At 41.2% G+C, this 19987-nt stretch overlaps 3 protein-coding genes across 7 annotated transcripts in view; 2 read left to right on the top strand and 1 right to left on the bottom strand.

Moving 5' to 3' along the window:
* Window positions 1–6315, bottom strand: part of sema4d (sema domain, immunoglobulin domain (Ig), transmembrane domain (TM) and short cytoplasmic domain, (semaphorin) 4D) — a 54804-nt gene extending 48489 nt beyond the window's left edge. The window contains exon 1 of one of the 2 annotated variants that reach the window (XM_063210640.1): window positions 6224–6315. The gene's annotated coding sequence lies outside the window, so the exon portion shown is untranslated. The other variant, XM_063210642.1, reaches the window with a different exon arrangement.
* A 1-nt stretch (window position 6316) lies between these two features.
* On the top strand, window positions 6317–12351 carry rad1 (RAD1 homolog (S. pombe)). 4 transcript variants are annotated; one of them, XM_063210646.1, is made up of 6 exons: window positions 6317–6402; window positions 8758–8968; window positions 9368–9476; window positions 9987–10245; window positions 10934–11032; window positions 11936–12351. In XM_063210646.1, exons 2-6 carry the CDS (start codon window positions 8774–8776, stop codon window positions 12111–12113), a joined length of 840 nt encoding a protein of 279 aa, XP_063066716.1. In that variant the 5' UTR covers window positions 6317–6402; window positions 8758–8773; the 3' UTR covers window positions 12114–12351. The 4 variants fall into 4 exon arrangements, with proteins under 4 accessions (XP_063066716.1, XP_063066717.1, XP_063066714.1 ...); XM_063210647.1 differs by having other exon boundaries at window positions 6400–6498; XM_063210644.1 differs by lacking the exon at window positions 6317–6402 and adding an exon at window positions 8269–8422.
* Window positions 12352–12731: 380 nt separating this feature from the next.
* Window positions 12732–19850, top strand: bxdc2 (brix domain containing 2). The gene is made up of 10 exons (XM_063211356.1): window positions 12732–12972; window positions 13234–13345; window positions 13448–13491; window positions 13599–13669; window positions 13781–13830; window positions 14107–14180; window positions 14275–14325; window positions 14426–14527; window positions 14659–14787; window positions 19249–19850. The coding sequence occupies exons 1-10, from the start codon at window positions 12820–12822 to the stop codon at window positions 19501–19503; spliced, it is 1041 nt and encodes a 346-aa protein (XP_063067426.1). The 5' UTR covers window positions 12732–12819; the 3' UTR covers window positions 19504–19850.
* The last annotated feature ends 137 nt before the right edge of the window (window positions 19851–19987 follow it).

Here is a 19987-nt window from a genome sequence, read left to right as displayed (position 1 = left end):
ATGATGATTGTGAGTAGTGTGTGTGCTATTTTAATACTCTGTGTGTGTGTGTGTGTGTGTGTGTGTGTGTGTGTGTGTGTGTGTGTGTGTGTGTGTGTGTGTGTGTGTGTGTGTGTGTGTGTGTGTGTGTGTGTTGTTTCCAGGCAGGTCAGAGGCGGTAATGGTAAGGGTCTCCGTGGCCCTCAGCTGACTGCAGGGCTACACATCAGCTGGCCACTTTACTCAGCCATAAATCACCTAGCAACTGGAGAGATGCTGAGCTGGGGTCTGGAGGTTAAAAAAAAGACTGATCAATACGTATTGATTCATATTCCAAAAATGAAAGATCGGAAGTCACAGATCGATACTTTAATAGTGTTTCTTTTCCTTCAGTATATGCTGCCATCAAAATAGATGCGAAATATCGGCAAACAAAGCATTTTCCCTACCAAACATGCACTGGAACAAAGAACAAGGCGATACGGAATCGTATATATTTTTTAAAATGAATCAAATCATATCGGATCAACCACCTTCAGTTACTATGTTGCTGTTGTAGATCAATTCAGAATGCCACTAGTACTATGATACCTTCTGGTTTTATTGCACTCATCTGAAGATGACTAGTGAACAGCATCCAAGGGCTACTATGACCACCTGTGTGGTTGTGGCTTGGCGGCTATGTTAGAAAAAGTGAAAGCAGATCGGCTCGCTACAAGGGTGGGGTTTAAACGTTGTCCATTTTCCCTTTCATCTCCCGTGTGTGCAAATGCCATGCAAAAAACTCCAACCGCTCTGGATCGAAACGCTATCAGAAACAGGTGCCAAGTCAGCGGTCGGTCTTGGAAGGCTCGGCTGCCTCCACCCAGGTGAGAGAGGAGAGAGCGCAGCGCAGCTTACAGGATGCAGTGGAGCGGCGTGAGCTCCACACGCAGCGCTATGGGGCTCTGTCCTTCAGGAGCCAGCAGACTGGAACAATCAAACTGTGCTTTGTTGAAGTGACCTACACTACGCCTGGGTTATAATATTCAATCTCCTGATTTTGTCCTTGGTGAGTGTGAGTGTGTGTGTGAGTGTGTGTGTGTCATCACATGACTTTAATGACACACACATAAATAAAGTAGTTGAAAGGTGTGTGTGTGTGTGTGTGTGTGTGTGTGTGTGTGTGTGTGTGTGTGTGTGTGTGTGTGTGTGTGTGTGTGTGTGTGTGTGTGTGTGTGTGTCATCACATGACTTTAATGAAGTTCATTTGAAACTAAGATACATTCTACCATGCATCCATTTGTGTCCATCCATCCATCCATCCATCCATCCATCCCTTGTGAAGAACTGTGATTAGAGAATGTACCCCATGTGCCGTCTTTGTACTGAGAAGGGGACCATGTAATAAGTAGGGGCACCACCACATACAAAGGAAGACGCGAGGGGCTCCAGCACAGCCATACAAAGACTCTAGTACCCATGCAGCCCATCCTGTGCCACAAAACAAGCAGCCCATGTTGTTAACTGGACAACATGATCAACACTGTCCATACCAGAGAGTCAGTCAGCCAGAAGGAGCATAGGGGCATGGAGTCTATGGACTGACCTTTAGGACGATAGTGTAAAGGTCGTTGCAATTGTCAAGAGAAGCAAAGCTTGCAAATAAATCAAATGCAAATCCAGTACATAGGCTACCGGGGCGGTATCTGTAGTTCATTGAGTTTAGGTTTTACGTAAAGGAATGTCATTCAACACCATTACAAGACCTTGACTGGAGTCTGAGAATTTGCCAAATGGCAATGACAATGGCATGCCACTGACCTCCTCAATTCAACTAAATAGCAAAAAGCTCAAGTAAATACAGACTGGAAAGATCTCCACGCGTTTAGAGCCAAACAGAGCCGAATGCAAAGGCATTTTCACAGCAATGTGGTCTGAATACAATCCCCCAATAGCCCAAACCCCAAGACTGTCATTAATATGCAAATCAGGAGCATTAACAACAGTTTGATTATGTGTGCAGTACGTGTGTGTGTGTATGCGTGTGTGTGTGTGTGTGTGTGTCTCGTTTTATTTTAGCACACAGAGGAGTGACGAAAAAAATCAGAAAAAAAATTAGGTCAACACTTTCCGTCATTTTTGTAATACGTTGACAGACACGTTACACCATCCGGGTGTTTGGAGGATGGCACGTACATACTCTGAGTGCTATTGTAGCACGTCAGAAACCACAGGAGCTTGGCACACTGGCAACACCCCGCCGGGCACGGGCAGAGAGTGGTGTGGAGCAGCTTTAATATATGGCCGCAGTGGGACAACCACGAGAGACGGCCTGTCAAGATATGAATTTAAGAGAGAAGAAAAGACATGCCTCCACACAACATGATGAATATGGCTCCTCTTTTAAATCATTAAACTTCTATTCTTCAACGCCATTCCACATACAACAAACATTTTTTCCATGTTGGTGCCTCTGTTTATCAATATGGCTCCCCTTTTAATCATTTTTATTTATTTTATCTATTTATTTTTAGCTTTTATTCTGGAGTCCATTCTTCCATTCCATGTGAAGCATTTCTCCCTGTCGGCACCTCTATGCTGTTGATCAAGTTAAGCACGTTAGCTGAGTGTTCTATCCATTTCAGCAAAATATTTCAGCTTGCAATGCATTGCGTTTCAGGTCGATATGCTAGGCTTTAGGCTTCCAACTTCAGCTAGGCTCTGCTAGGCTCAGCTCTGTTCAGCGTTAGGCCTCAAACTCAAACTTCAGACTCAACATCTCCAGAGAGACAGACAACATTGCTGCCCTGCACTGACATCATTGACTGATAAATAGGTGAATGCCATGCGTGACAAGTTAAGCTGGGACTCCACGCTGAACAAAGAATCTATTTGTGCGCAGTTGTGCATCCATCCACAATTACAAAAACGAATTTCCCACAAAACTTTTGAATCTCTTATCATCAGATTTTAAGCATGGAAAAGGGAGCCCAAGTTCCCCGGTTTTAAGGACATTATCTTCTAACAGGCTATCCCTCTTGCATGTGATTCAGCCTCATGCGAATCTTGTGCCTCCAATCGAAGCATTCACAATGTCCACTTTCACAAGGTGCACTCCTCACTCCCAGACTAAACCAACCAAGTACACTCATACATTTAGTGGATAATGAGGCAACATTGGGTCAATGTGTAAGTGAAGCCTAGAGTAGATTTTAATGTGAAGTATTACCCTTGATGTGTTACACTAGGGAAGCATGTCCAAATGAAAGACTAATTTCCCTAACAAAAATAGTAAACCGTAGTACTATCTTATAGGGGACATTTGCATTGCAAGCCCGCCGTCGGGTTTTGATTTTTGTGTTTCGACTCTTGACTTTTACAGTGGAGATTGCCCTTTACAGCATTTGGTTTACGCAATTTGATTGACATTTGACTTCATTATCGATTCTAGCCTCAACCTCTTCTCAGAGTACCTTTAATAGCAACATAACAAATGTTCTTAATTCTTAGCCACTTTTTCATTGTCAAATGTCAATCTAGAGAGTGGTAGGAGTTCTAACCCAGATGGTATGCAATGTGCAAAACAAGATTGCTGAACATAAGCTGCTCTTTGAAATTAGTCAGAGGGCATCATACACTTTCAGATGGCATCCTACACATGCTTACATGCCAAGATCCTCTTTCTTGCAGTCAGTGTTTGGGAAAAGCTTTACTTAGTGCTTGAAGTGGGAAAAAAGAGGTGCAGGAACCCTAATCGCCCGAAAATACCATCCAAAAAGAAGTGCAGGAACCCTGATTTTCCAACAGTCTCATCTGCACCAAACCATTACCAAATAGTCCCCTCATTTCCATGCAAGTCTCTCTCTCTCTCTCTCTCTCTCTCTCTCTCTCTCTCTCTCTCTCTCTCTCTCTCTCTCTCTCTCTCTCTCTCTCTCTCTCTCTCTCTCTCCTCTCTCTCTCTCTCTCTCTCCTCTCTCCTCTCTCTCTCTCTCTCTCTCTCTCTCTATCTCCCCTCTCTCTCTCTCTCTCTCTCTCTCTCTCTCTCTCTCTCTCTCTCTCTCTCTCTCTCTCTCTAATCAAAGATCCAGTGATCCCCACTTCAGAGCCATCGTGGATGACTGTATGGGAGACTGTCTGCTTCCAGATTTTAACAGCTCACAGTGCTTTTATTTAAAGGGCTCCTTTACCATTGTATGCTGGCACATGGGATAAGCTGAACAAAGGGCCCTTGCTCTTGAAATTCAAAATCCCTAATTTCCCTCCTGGAGAGAGGTACAGTCTCTCTTATCTGTAGGCTATGTCAGGATGATAGGTTATAGTGGTGAGAGTGGCCTATTCTTCCAGCAGCTTTGGAAGACTGTGAGGCACACACAGAGAGAATCGTTATGTAAGCACCACTCTGGAAGACACAGGAGACACGGAGACAGTGCAAAACTAAGCTTGCTTTACCTTCGGGTAAATCCAGTACAATAATAATCATGTGCCCTGTTGTGTGTGTGTGTGTGTATGTGTGTGTGTGTGTGTGTGTGTGTGTGTGTGTGTGTGTGTGTGTGCTCAGTTACAACCACTACCCTTTTTGTGTGCGGTATTACTCTTCTCATGTTAACAGGATTACGAAGAACACAGCCTACCGAAATCCAGTCAAATCCAGGACATATGGAGTTTTTTGGCTTATGCAGCTTCAAGGGTTGTGGGGCAAAAATTTAGATACCTCGAGCAGGGCAAACAGAGACTTGTGAAATATGTGTGTCAGTATAAATACTACTTTAAGTTAGGCCAAGCCAAGTCATAAAGCACCATGCCACAGACCCAACGTGCTTTTTAAAAAGCTACAAAAACATTCAAACTTAATGGAAAACTTGCATCCTTCGTGCTTGGCTAAACTCTGCTGCATTGCTCACACCCACGCCACCCCAGAGATCTCTCTGGGTAGGCTACCCTAACCGATGCAGTCCTGTATGTGTGACTGCTCGTGTACACTTCAGGGGGTATAGGGTGGCCTACTGACACAGCACCAGAGGGTTTGGGTGACAACAATCTGCCAATCCCTGTGCAGAGTTCAGGATCAGACAGGTCATTATATTGACTAGATAGGGTTGACTGCAGTAGCACCAGTGACACCCCTGTCCTAATCGACCAAAAAAAAAATTGTTTTGATCTGGGAGTGGAGTGAATAATTTAGTTTCTGTATCCTCAGGGTGTTTGGTGGGGCTACACCGCACCATAGACATGGTGCATAAAACAATACACAGAATTAAATAAATAAATAAATAAATATATAAAAAAAGTCACATGCATCCATGTAACCTAGTATTAGAAAAAGTTATGCATTTGTGTAAACCTCAACCATTCTGTTAATGGTCAAGGAATCTGTGTTTTAAAACCAAAACCAACAGTTAAAACTGGCCAGACCAGTTTGTCAGCTAAATGCACACATGATGGCTGAATGACTCCAGGACAACATCAACACCAACTAACACCATAGTGGCATCATCCATAGCCTACTCTACGGATGATACAATATCCAGAAGCCCGTTTGGAAAGTTGCATTAACTACCCAGTGACTGGGAGAAATTGCGCGTGGAAGGGCTCGACCAGGGATTCTGTGAATGTAGTGCGTCAGTGTAACGCAAAAATCTTTCTTTTAAAAAAAAATCCAAAACACCATTCACACAGGCCACCTCCGCTTCGGTAGAGTCCTTTTGTTGTTAAACCAAAGAAGCAACCATGATTTATGCGTGTCAAATAGCAACCCCTAGATGACCCTTGCATACCAAATGATCCTTTGCATCAAATGCCTGAAAATATCGTTACCAAATTATCATCCAAACTAGCGTTTTTGTGGCTGAACTATTACTCGATATCTTGCCTTGCTGGTGAATGATTTCAAGCGAACAATAGCGCGAGACCTTTAAATACACAGCAAAACTTACCCCGAAATGAAAAATCAAGATTTAAAAGGATGAATTTCTTTGTTGCCGTTCCAAAGCAGGCCGTTTATCCACAAAATGTATCCGCTTGCTTTACGCGCAGGTGTGGGCACTGAAGGTATCCCAATATATTCCGAGACATCGGACGGTGTAACAAGTGCACAGAACGGTTCAAAGTCTGTTCTCGTGAGAGAGGAGCCTGACCGCAAGGCTGAACTAATCGGACTGTTGTGTAGAACTAGTTGGTGTGGCTAAAGTTTCAACAGCAGGGAGCGGCAAGCTGTCGCATCCTGCAATGAATGCCAGTTATCGCAGAAAGCAGTCAGTCTTACCTGTATGCAAACGCTTTCCTTCTCGTCTTCACAAACACAAGGAAGGCATAGAGCAGCGGGTGGAAAAGCGTGGCAAGTTTGTCTCACCCAGCATGGCGGCTGCACTGTTGCTCGGATTCAAAAACCCTTTCTCCCGTCGACGGCATCAATGGAGATAGGGAGGAGGAGGAGGAGCAGGGGTGAGACGGTAACAGGCAGTAGCCTAGGTAGGGTAGAACTAGACTTTGGGGCTCGCCAAACTCAGCAACAATGGCCTGCACCACAGTCTTTCTATAGTAAGTTTAAAATAAAATAAAATAAATCTCAGAATAGCACCCAGCCAGAATCCAATAATTCTACAATTTTCTATTGTTATTTTTATACATGTATTGCTTTTAGAAACAACCCTTTTTGCAATAATTATGGGCCTACTATAGAGACATATCAGCATCATATCAACTTTTCTATAATATATAACAGCTTTCTAATATGTAAGCCTTTCTGTGTAGGCCTACTATCTTATATGTTGGCTGGCCTGTCCCTCTCTGAATGAAAAAAAGATCATTTATAGACACGGTAACCTGATAGGCCTACACAGTATATCTTTTCAAAAAGGAGCACAGAGAATCTGAAAGGTCAAAGGTTATGCAATATGTTTTACCAAGGCCAGAAGTATACAAGAAGCTGTGGCAGCACAGGACAAGCTGGCCCTTGTCTTATCTTACGCATGGTGGGTGGGTCGAGGCCAGGCAGGCAAGCACAGCCAGAGAACAGACTCCTTCAAGTGGTTGCTAAAAACAATCCAGGCTTTCAGAAAGGGCGGCCACAGCTTGCACAAAGCCTGCCTGCCTCAGATCGAAAAAGTAATTGAAGCAGTGGGGTTAAATGTGTCTTCACTGTCACACAATGCTAAATGCATTCTGCACTTTTAATGTCCCAATTTATACACAGGGTCAGGAAGCAGCAAGAATTGTAATAATAATAATCATAATAATAATAATAATAATAATAATAATAATAATAATAATAATAATAATAATAATAATAATAATATAGCTATCTTTTTTCAGTTAGTTCAGTAGTGCAAGTTCAAGATGTGAAAAGAATGTCCACATATGTAACTCATTGCCTTTTTTATTTAATTTTCTACGATGCTCTTTTTTTGACATAGACCAACATTATTGCTAAAATGTGTCTTAGTGAAAGACAGCAGCATTCTTTATTAATAGTTGCTTTTATCATTATTGTGTTCAATCGTTGATTAAAGATCAATTAAATATATATTTATACCATCACTGGGAGATTCTAGATTCCAAGGTCTTGATTCCAAGTGATCAGAAGTTTTACATAATGATATCACAGGATCTACAGATCTACAGATAGCCCCAGTTCAGCTTTCTCCTTCTATTTCTCACGCTTTTCAGTGGCCTTGTGTGTCCCCTGTCCCCCACCTCTCAAAGGTATTTTTCCAGGCTAAATTTAGTGGCACTTGTATCTATGCAGATAGAAAATCCCTGTGTTGTTGCTGTTGCACATTGTCGGCCACCTTTGTAACACCCTTACTCGTAACACAGAACAAGTCTAGGCCTACTCACATCACTGATAAGGAGCCAATTCAGATTTTTGCATATGCCTCTGTGGCATATTTGAGTGAAATAAGGTACGCTGATTGATGCAAATGAATCCTGAAAAGTTATTTGTTTTATTTCTTAATATTTACTTGCGTACATGTGAAGAGGATTGCACCTCTCCACTTTAAAAAATTATTATTATTATTATTATTATTATTATTATTATTATTATTATTATTATTATTTATTTAGTTTTGTGTGGATACAGAAAGGTGGAATGATACTCCACCAGACAAATGAGGTCTAACTGTCTATTGCCTTGGCTAATTTGAAAATCTATAAAATTTAAAACAACAAAAAAAACTTCTTAGCACTGCAGTTGTGTGTCCAGTAATAATGTAATCATCATTGTTGGTATTTTTCAGAATGGTTTAGTTTGCCACCAAGTGCCACCCTTGTATTGGGTACCCTGCCCTTGTGTTGAGCGTGTTAGACTACACTCCTGTGCAGTAAGGGGCGCTATGGCACTTCGTTGGTTCTAAATAAGAAGAGCAAGCCGCGAATAAAATTCCATGTTCTGAGAGATGGCGCGGCTCTTGAAAAATAAGCTTATATGAGGGATTTTACCATTGTTTACATTATTTTTCACGTAAGTTTCACGATCACATATTTGTGCAGTAAGGCATGGTGTAAATTAATCATACGAAATTGTTATTATAAGGTTACTTAGGTAGTTTTAGACTGATGGGGCTAACCATGTTTACATTAGCCATAGCCTACAGATAAGAGAGACTGTACCTCTCTCTACGGCTCTGACATTAGCTAGTTTGATAACTAAACAAAACAACCAGGTTGTCTGAGTGTACTGTCAGATTGCTTAGAATAATGAAATTTTATAATTCGGTATGTCCTCACAGTCTGTATTTACTTTGGATTTTGCTGTATGTATGACAGAATATGGAACGTCTCTGATCTCTTTTTCAGGTTAACAGTGTCAAACATGCCACTGTCAACTCAGTCTCAGCAAGACCATGAGGAGTATGTTCTTGTTGCGACTCTGGACAATGTCAGAAATCTCTCCAACATCCTCAAAGCCATATCATTTAAAGACCATGCCATTTTTAATGCTACACAGAATGGATTGAAAGTGACAGTCGAGGACTCCAAGTGCCTGCAAGCCAATGCCTTTATCCAGGTTTCCTTCTCTTTTTACTCAATCTCTTGTTAGATTTTACTTGCATCTCTTAGTTATTAGGGTTTCACGTGAAATTACACCATCCCTTGGTTGAATGCAGGGGTGAACTAACTGGAATTAGATGTAAAAGTTCTACCAGATATCTCTTGCCTGTGCTCGTAACACAGGTAATTTAACTAATTCCCGTATTAACCTGGCTGACAGGGGTGTGGTGATAAGGATCGGCTGGTTTATGGAATTGGCTGTAACAGATTCATGGCAGGGCTTTTCTGTAGGCCTACCTGGGGTGTCTGCCCCTGGCTGGACCTTTATAACAGGGTTATGATGCTCGGCATGGTGCACTTTAGGCACGTTACCTAATCTTGCAGTAAATATATTGTGCTTTTGGTTGCATTTCAGGCGGACATATTTCAGGAGTTTGTCATCAAAGAAGATTCTGTTGGGTTTCAAGTCAATCTTACAGTTCTCCTCGACTGCCTCACTATCTTTGGAGGAAGCACAATTCCAGGTAATGACAGCCACCTGATATTCTACAATTTTAAAAACATTCCACATATATCTCAGCATATCTTTGTCTAGTCAACCAACTGTGTCCGGTACTCAAGAGCATAACTAAAAGTCACATTGAAATTAAACCTTTCTATTAAACTTAGGGTTAGACTTTGCATAAAGTTACACGTAGTCACATGATTAAAGTGATTGAAGTTATTTTATGATCAGTTATTGTTTGGACAAAATGACCCAGAGGTGGAGTCAAAAATGCTATCTTCTTAACAGTTTTTACTTGCGTCCTAGCATCTCTATGAGAGGGTATGTCCGTCCGTCCATCCGTCGGTCTGTCCGTTTGAAACGCGTTCTTTCGCCGCCATCGGACGCATCTTTGTCTGCCTGTCGGACTTGTTTGAACAGCTCTTTAAAAGGAACCAGCCACTACGATCTATATCCCGTCAAAGAGACAGAAATCCCATCTCTTAAGTCTGATCAAAATGTTTATTTTTTTCTTTTCTCTTGGCTGAAGGTGTCTCGACCGCCCTGCGCATGTGCTACAGCGGCTACGGGTTCCCCCTCACCCTCTTCCTGGAGGAAGGTGGCGTGGTGACGGTGTGCAAGATCAACACCCAGGAGCCAGAGGAGCCCATAGACTTTGACTTCTGCAGCACCAACGTCACCAACAAGGTCATCTTGCAGTCCGACAGTCTGAAAGAGGCCTTCTCCGAACTGGACATGACCAGTGAGATTCTGCAGATCACCATGTCTCCCTCTCAGCCGTTCTTCAGGTAAAGCATGTTGCTCGTGTGGTGCATCTACCTTTTGTATTCAGTGCTTAACTGCGCACTGATTGCATTGGTTGGTTAGTTCTGCAGTCATGAGTCAATGGTTAGGGTGTCAGACTTGGTTTGATTCCCAACCCGCCAGGTGGGTGGGGAGAGTAATTAACAAATACTGTCGCCCATCCTCCTCCATGACTGAGGTACTCTGAGCATGGTACGGTACCGTCCCGTTGCACTACTCCCTTGGGGCCGCCGTTTGGGGTTGCCTCCTTGCAGGGTTGAGACGAGGGTGTGTGCAGTGAGCACTGTATGCTGTAGAGTACTACAGTTTGTCACAATGACAATAGGAGTTTCCCAGGTGGGCTTTCATTACGTTGATGGGTCATAGTCTGACATGAAGTTTGATACTATCTGCAAACCAGGGACATCTCATGTAAAAGTTAGGTAGAGAGTGGAACCGTTTATAGTACACAAGGTAGATTTTCGTATGGTCTCTGTATAATTTCAAGGTAAGAAAACACCATGTGGTGCTGGAAATTAGTTTGCAAATGGTATTTTATGCATGTCCTGTGTGGCAGAAATATTTTAAATTTATGATGGAACTGTTCTATGTCATCATCTTAAAGAGTCTTTTCCAGATGCTTTATTGTGCTGATTTTTGTTCTTTCTCTCTTTTTGCCCTCTGCATTTGTAGATTGTCTACATTTGGCAACTCTGGAAATGCACATTATGATTACCCCAAGGACTCTGATATGATGGAACTTTTCCAGTGCACCAAGACACAAACCAACAGGTAAATTGAGCCGTGAAACCAAACTGTAGGAGATCCCAGTTTCAACCCCCCAGAATGATGTAGTTGTCAGTTTTAACTTTTAACTTTAATTTGTTGTGAGACTGAGGTATTTTTTTAATGACATTTCCTGTTCCTCACAAATATGAGACATCTTTAATATACCTGTCAGAAATGGGGTGTGTTTTGTCCCTTTCACAGATACAAGATTGGGTCAAAGACGTCCAACATGAAATTGTCCTTCAGTGCTAACGGATACTTTTTCTTACTGTAACTGTGAAAAACATGATTTTAATTGTTTTTCTCAAGGGAATGCATGAAAGCCAAGCCAAAAAAATTATAAAGAAAATATACATATATTTTTTTGCATTTACAGTAAGCAAAAGTGTCCGTTGCACTGAAGGACAATTTCATGTTGGACGTCTTTGACCCGATTGCTTTAATAAACCTGTACTATATAACATTGTGTTTGGTCCCCATCACAGATACAAGATGACGTTACTAAACCTCTACTAAATAACATTGTGGTTTGTGTCTTTCTGACAGATACAAGATGGCTTTACTAAACCTGTACTAAATAACATTGTGTTTTGTCTCCTGACAGATACAAGATGGCTTTACTAAACCTGTAGTTCTACTAAATAACATTGTGTTTTGTCTCCTTCTGACAGATATAAGATGGCTTTACTAAACCTGTACTAAATAACATTGTGTTTTGTCTCCTTCTGACAGATATAAGATGGCTTTACTAAACCTGTACTAAATAACATTGTATTTTGTCTCCTGACAGATATAAGATGGCTTTACTAAACCTGTACTAAATAAAATTGTGTTTTGTCTCCTGACAGATATAAGATGGCTTTACTCAACCTGTACTAAATAGCATTGTGTTTTGTCTCCTGACAGATATAAGATGGCTTTACTCAAACCCTCTACAAAGGCTCTGGCCCTGTCCTGTAAGGTGTCAGTGCGGACTGATTCACGAGGCTTCCTGTCGCTGCAATACCTCGTTCGCAACGATGATGGACAGATCTGTTTTGTAGAGTACTACTGCTCACCAGACGAAGAAGTTAATGATGAATGAAGGATATCATAAAGGTCCCTTGACATATTATGTGGATAATATATGCTGCATAACATAACATTGTTATTAACAACTGTTGTCATCGCTTTGTACATACGCATTTAAATTTGTAATGAGATTTTTTTTCGATGTCAATAACATTGTGTATTAGAATATTTGGTTTGTTAATAGTAGTTATGGCTTTTGTATAAAAAAATAAAACAAAATAATTACATTAAAATGTAATCCACTCATTTTATGAAGTGTTCGCTGTGGCGTTTTTGTGGCAATGGCGACCCCTGGTGTACTTTTGGAAAACGTGCATGAGTCATCAGAGAGCACCTGCAAAAAAAAAGCAAGTGGGGAAATCTCTGCTCGTTGCAGCTCACAAATCATCAGATGTCACCCCCCTTCAGCTTTGGCGTATTATAGAAATGAAAGTCAGAGCTTTCCAGAGCTGGCATTTGTGTTTAATAGAAAACTCTTGCTCCTCCACCCTCTTGTCGACAATGAACTGCGTTTTTATTTAACTTTATGTATTTCTTTGTGTTTGCCATATAAAGTGCCCCCTTTTATCTACTTGGTAAAACATTTTCCTTTGATTCACACAGCTCATTTTCTCCTTGTGTGCATTACACTCCAGTGTGCAAGAGGGCGCTGTTTATTTCCACTGATTGCTTTAACAACGTGTAGTTCCTCCTTTGCTGGCAGCAGACCCAGTTGGAAAATGTCGGCACTGAAGAGAAAACGTGGGGAGAAGGGTCCAGGACCTAAAAACAAGAAAAAAGTTAAATTTGACTTGAATGGGGAATCCGAACAAAATAAGAATGCGGATCAGGCACAGAAGAATGAAATTCACATTCCGGCTCCTGTTTCAGTGGTAAGATAAGACTGTCGGCTCTCCATAACAAACAGTGCAACATGTTAGCATGCTGGGCTTGATCACCTGAGAATCCATGCAATTTCTAAAATAGAATCTACTCGTCAACAATGTACGCGGTGTGTCGTTCCGCTTCAATCTGAAATTAACTAAATTGAAGATATGTGAAGAAAATGAGTATCGTCTGATGTTCCGAGAAACCGAATGCTAGCGACATGCTTTGTATTTACTTGATGGCGATTCTGGTTTCACCTTTCTCAGGGAAAATGGACAAACAAGGAACGTGTTCTGGTCTTTTCCTCGAGAGGAATCAACTTCAGAACAAGACACTTGTTGCAGGACCTCAGAACCATGATGCCTCACTCGAAAGCTGGTATGTTGGGCAAACACAACGGTGCCAGACTCGAGCCTGTAAATGTTTCTCATGCACTAACTAAACTGTGAAGCTCTAAAATCCGTGTGCAATCCTTTTCAGACACGAAAATGGACAGGAAGGACAAGTTGTTCGTTGTCAATGAGGTATGACACATTTTGACCTGATTCTGCAGTTATACACTACAGTGACTACACGATCATAGCTTGTGTTGTAAATGTATAGTGCTTGATGTTTTGTCCTTTCCTTCAAGGTGTGTGAAATCAAGAACTGCAACAAATGTATATATTTTGAAGCAAAGAAAAAGCAAGATCTCTACATGTGGTAAGTTTTTTTTTATTGTTATTACTATTATTCCTTGGAATAGTAATGCTGTGCCAACTTAGTAGAATAGTTGAAAATAGCATTGACTAATGATGACCAATTGTGTTTCAGGATTGCCAACGTCCCACATGGACCTTCTGCCAAATTCCTGGTACAGAATGGTAAGTGTTTTATATTGCAAATCAGTGCTATTCGACTTAATTACCTAGAATGCAGAATGGAAAATTCACTGGGTTTTAGAAGACCACATAAAATAAGACGACACAAAAAATCCACTAAACTGCATTGAGTTATAAGTCAGTTTCTGGGCCACAAAAAGTTTCTATATGGACTGCATCTGAATTGTGGGCCATAAGTTGAAGAAGCCTTACAACCTGTAGATGTCATGTATTCACGTGTTTGCTGAAACTGGACTCTCCTCTCTCCTTTCTCTCCAGTGCACACATTAGCAGAGCTGAAAATGACTGGAAACTGCCTGAAAGGATCCAGACCCCTTCTGTCATTTGATCCAGTAAGTTCACTTCAGCATAGGTTTTGAGGTTGTATACAGCTGCTTTGTGGTAGTATGGGCATTTTACTAATTTGTTTTTTCCTTTATAATACAGCAATTTGACAAGGACCCCCATTACTCCTTGCTGAAGGAACTCTTTATCCAGGTTTGTTATGGCATACTTCCTCTTTTGTTTGTGTTTAATGACTAATTTGGAAGTTTGCAATGAACTGAAAATATAATTGTTTGTTTGTTTGTTTTCTCAGACTTTTTCAACACCTCGGTATCACCCGAAGAGCCAACCATTCGTGGATCACGTCTTCACATTCACAATCGCCGACAATAGAATATGGTTCAGGAATTACCAGGTCAGTTTTATAGGCATCTTTTTATTTGGTATCAAGAAGTCTATTGTGTGTATTGGAAAATGGATTTTCATCATGGATGTTTGTAATGTAATGCATTTATTATATAAAACTGTCATCCAATCTGCCTGTAGATCATTGAGGAGGACGCATCACTGGTGGAAATTGGACCACGCTTTGTGTTGAACCTCATCAAAATATTCCAAGGCAGCTTTGGTGGGCCAACGCTGTACGAGAATCCCCACTTCCAGTCGCCTAACATGGTAAGCAATTAAAATGAAACGAACACAAATTAAGATCCCACAAATGAAATTCTCTATAAAGATGCACCCTGACTGCAGGAACACACAGAAAACGACACCATCACAAGCACTGAAAGCGACAAAAGCTTTATGAAGCGCAGAAGACATTGCTGAACTATTTCAGAGCTGCAACGGCAAAAGTGACAAAGTAGGACTGTATTCTCAGACTCCAGTTGGCTACAGTGGCTGTTGCTTCCTGATTGCGTCCTAGCTCATCGCCACAGTCTTCACTGCAGTTCAACTCCAATTCGTTAGCCTGATAAACCAGACTAAATGTGGATGTCTAATTTAGTCTGACCTCGATCCATAATACATCCGAAGATTGTTGATGAGAACAACCTTCCCTCAAAACCCTGCCCACTTTGATTCAAAACACATCTTTGCGTTGTAATTGGGTCATTTCACGTGAAATCAGACACTTTGGGACCCGACCGACCCGGATTTCAATCATACTTGGTGTGCCTTTTCAGTAGCAAGGTAGCACCCCAGAACTGCATTGGTTTGAATCTGACACTAATATTAAGGGAGAAAAAGACTAGGAAAGGTTCACATGTGAGGGTAGGACACTATACATTCAGCCTTGAATATATCAGTCAGTGTTAGTCACAAAAAGATGCCTGTGGTGTTGTTTGAAAGCTCTTTTCTGGCTCTACATATTACACAATCACCTTGGAATACAACTACTCTCAGAATATGAATTATGATAAATTGAAAAATTAAAAATTGAATATCTAAAAAACCTATATTTTAAAATGGCCAGTTCCTTGTCCAAACGTAGCCGGCAATGTCATGAGCAGCACCTAAAATGCTGGTGTTCGGTTTGTTATTCATTTCAGAGAGAATTTGACTCACAAATATGGCGTCATACAGACCACTTACTAATAATATGGTAATACCATAGTAGCATCACATGCCAAAACAAAAACAAAACAAAAATAGTCAGTGTCCATGGTCCCAGGTTTCAGAAACTAAGGCAGATGTCCATTTATACACACCAAATGATGATATGTGAATGTTTGAACATTCCTTCTCTGTGTACCTGTGCCATCTTCCCTTTACCGTACTTTAAAGAGATAATCAATGGCTACACTCTCATTTTGTACTCTACCAGTGCATTTGAAGCAACAGCTGTGTCTTTTGTAGATAATGTATAAGTTCGTCCCGTTGCAGTTACAGGTTCCACTACCAGAAGCACATCCTGATGAGCCATGACAAGTCTATCTGGTCTGAAGGGAAAAGTGAAGGATGGAGATGGCCCATGAGGATGCAGGAAGTTCAGTTTAACCTCTCCAGTGCTCGGCATACATTCCTCAGCACATGCTAACCACCAGTTGCCATCATATACAGCTACAACATACCCTTTGATGCTTGAAAATGTAATACATTCCTTTACTGAGCTCACTCTTTCAACTCTGCCTTCTCTGAATGCTCAAAATGGCCTAACTTCCACTGTGTCCATTGACAATGGGCAGAAGCTGTGTAGTTTTTGAGTACCTGTAATAGTTCTTGCAGATTCAAACCTTTTCAACAGGTTCTCAGCTTCATGATGGTACATCTCTGTTGTGGCAAACTGGCAATGGATGTTCTTGACATTATCCTTGACAAATTCAAACAGTTGGTATGGCGTTACAATTTAATTGTCAATAGGACGTTGCAGACTTGCTCGTGCAGCAAGCCATTTAACTGTCCCTCCAACGCCATCACATGGACCTTTGCCATGTGATGTGGCAAAAAAGTGCCACTCTGCAGGTATGTGAAAATCTGCCTCGTGGTGGCACACATTTGTTGTGTTTTTAAGGTTCTTATATTGTGCAGCACAGCCATCAGAAAAAATATAGGATCTTCTTTGGGTGTTCTGTCATTGATGAAGTGTCACTGAGGAACTGAATTAGGAGCTTCTGAAACAGATGTACAGCAATTGTATCATGAATGTTGCAGTCTGAAATAACAACAAAACAGATTTTTTTCCCAGTTTCAACTGATCTTGGTAGTAGCATACAAATGGATGGATTGTGGCCTGCACTGGTTGTTCCAGTGAGATGATTGAATAGCATCTTGAATTACAAAACTATAGTTTTAAAAACGTTCCTGGTTCAAGGGAGTCAGTCAAGGATAATGTCAAGAACATCCATTGCCAGTTTGCCACAACAGAGATGTACCATCATGAAGCTGAGAACCTGTTGAAAAGGTTTGAATCTGCAAGAACTATTCCAGGTACTCAAAAACTACACAGCTTCTGCCCATTGTCAATGGACACAGTGGAAGTTAGGCCATTTTGAGCATTCAGAGAAGGCAGAGTTGAAAGAGTGAGCTCAGTAAAGGAATGTGTTACATTTTCAAGCATCAAAGGGTATGTTGTAGCTGTATATAATGGCAACTGGTGGCTAGCATGTGCTGAGGAATGTATGCCGAGCACTGGAGAGGTGAAACTGAACTTCCTGCATCCTCATGGGCATCTCCATCCTTCACTTTTCCCTTCAGACCAGATAGACTTGTCATGGATCATCAGGATGTGCTTCTGGTAGTGGAACCTGTAACTGCAACGGGACGTACTTATACATTATCTACAAAAGACACAGCTGTTGCTTCAACTGCACTGGTAGAGTACAAAATGAGAGTGTAGCCATTGATTATCTCTTTAAAGTACGGTAAAGGGAAGATGGCACAGGTACACAGAGAAGGAATGTTCAAACATTCACATATCATCATTTGGTGTGTATAAATGGACATCTGCCTTAGTTTCTGAAACCTGGGACCATGGACACTGACCATTTTTGTTTTGTTTTTGTTTTGTCATGTGATGCTACTATGGTATTACCATATTATTAGTAAGTGGTCTGTATGACGCCATATTTGTGAGTCAAATTCTCTGAAATGAATAACAAACCGAACACCAGCATTTTAGGTGCTGCTCATGACATTGCCGGCTACGTTTGGACAAGGAACTGGCCATTTTAAAATATAAGTTTTTTAGATATTCAATTTTAAATTTTTCAATTTATCATAATTCATATTCTGAGAGTAGTTGTATTCCAAGGTGATTGTGTAATATGTAGAGCCAGAAAAGAGCTTTCAAACAACACCACAGGCATCTTTTTGTGACTAACACTGACTGATATATTCAAGGCTGAATGTATAGTGTCCTACCCTCACATGTGAACCTTTCCTAGTCTGTTTCTCCCTTAATATTAGTGTCAGATTCAAACCAATGCAGTTCTGTGGTGCTACCTTGCTACTGAAAAGGCACACCAAGTATGATTGAAATCCGGGTCGGTCGGGTCCCAAAGTGTCTGATTTCACGTGAAATGACCCAATTGGTTTGCCAGATTCTTGGCATTCTGGCTTCATTGAATCATTATGCGAGGCCAGACCCACCCGTAGACAAAACATTTTGCCGTCCAGCGGGTGGCGCTGGTTCACCAGGCTACCAATTCGTCACACCGGAAGCACCTCTTGTAGGCCCAAAATGCTTTTGTTGCCAGCTCATCGATACAAAGTCAATACAGGGTGTCTGCGGGGTCTTAAAAAGTCTAAAAAAGTCTAAAATTACACATTTTCCATTTTAGGCCTAAAAAAGTCTAAAATATTGGGATATTTTGCAGTGTAAGTCTAAAATTGAGTTTGAGTAATTTAAGACCTACGTTTCAATGCAAAATATCGACAAAGGATTAATGTTTATTTGTTTTGTTACGCTTTGTTTTTAGGTCCTTTTCCACGCCGCTCTGTTTTGTTTCTGATGTGTGCTCTGAAGTGTGCTCGCGTGCGCGCGTATATATAGTCAATTGACCGCAATCTGGCTTTATTTCATTTTTTTAATACTCCGCGAAGGTCTAAAATTTAGCCCATGATGGTCTAAAAAAGGTCTAAAAAAAAGTCTAAAATTGCACTTGTTAAAACCTGCAGACACCTTGTCAATAACTTCCAGCGCCTTTGTGTCGCTCTTGCCGCATTCGGTGTGCACTGGCAGTATGTGTGCATGGTTCGTAGCGATAAATTGTGAATTTCTGATCTTCCAACCTGAATGAAGGGTGAAAAAAAGGTTGGCAACTGCGCCTTGACTTTGTGCCATGTACTGCTTGCTTGGTGCGACTGTTGTTCACCAAAAGTAGCGATACTAAAAATGATGACAACAAAAAAAAAACCTTGAAAATGGACTAGGTCAGAAATGTCTGTAGCGCCAGGTTCATCCACAGACTTCTTTTGTTACTTTTTGACTACAATGTATAGTGTTCGACACAAGCCTTGTGTGTGCCCCTTTTTTTGGTCATTTTTTATCTGCCGACATGAAATATATTGCACTCTTTCCTCTAACCTATAATAATTTCACAGACATACTGATTTCACTGTGCTTATTATTCTATGCCTTTCTGAAATCTCCATAGACACTAAAGCTTCTTTTTTGTATTCTCTACATCGTCACAGCAACGGCGCATGCTCCGCATGTCTCTGGCAGCCAAGCAGCGGGAGCGTCAGATGGTGCGCGAGCTTCAGAAGGCCAAGAGGACCGAGAAGAGGGAGGAGATGAAGGAGGACATAACAGATGACGTCTTCGACACGCCGCTGCCAGAGAAGCCCGTGGAGATTGAGCACGAGGCGCCCGCCCCGCTGCCACCCAAGAAGGGCAGACTCACCGAGCTCAGGAGGAAGACCCGGCTGAAGCGCAAGGGGATGCGATAAGCACGTGTCAGCTGTTGTTAAGAGAGACTGAGAGAGTTTCCTTGCTTTCTTTATATATACCGGATGTTGTTGAGTAAAAATGTGTGGTAATATCTGGTATTGACTTTTTTTTTTATAGATACTGGATGTGTTTTGAAGACCCATCGTCATGACCACCATGTAAAAACATAAAACATATCCCACTGACATTCTCCCCACTCCCACTGACTTATTGTGTTGTCACTGTGTCGCCCAAATAAATTTGTATTATGGTGATGTGTGTGGATACTCGCAAGACCATGTGCATCAATATTTACATACAGTACAGTATTTTGTTGGCCTTCAATAAATTTAACTTTTGACCATCAGATCTTTTGTTGAATGTGCTACTTTTATTTGCTTATTGGAAGTGAGTTTTGTTGCATTTCTTAAAATGTTCTGATAACTTTTATTGGCGGACACATTTACCTGAGATCATTTTTACATTGCGAAATTCAACAGAAAT

The sequence above is a fragment of the Engraulis encrasicolus genome, chromosome 11, assembly GCF_034702125.1.
Source record: "Engraulis encrasicolus isolate BLACKSEA-1 chromosome 11, IST_EnEncr_1.0, whole genome shotgun sequence".
Taxonomy (NCBI): domain Eukaryota; kingdom Metazoa; phylum Chordata; class Actinopteri; order Clupeiformes; family Engraulidae; genus Engraulis; species Engraulis encrasicolus.
The sequence above is the reverse complement of the archived record's forward strand: the minus strand, read 5'-3'. Positions and strand labels throughout refer to the sequence as shown.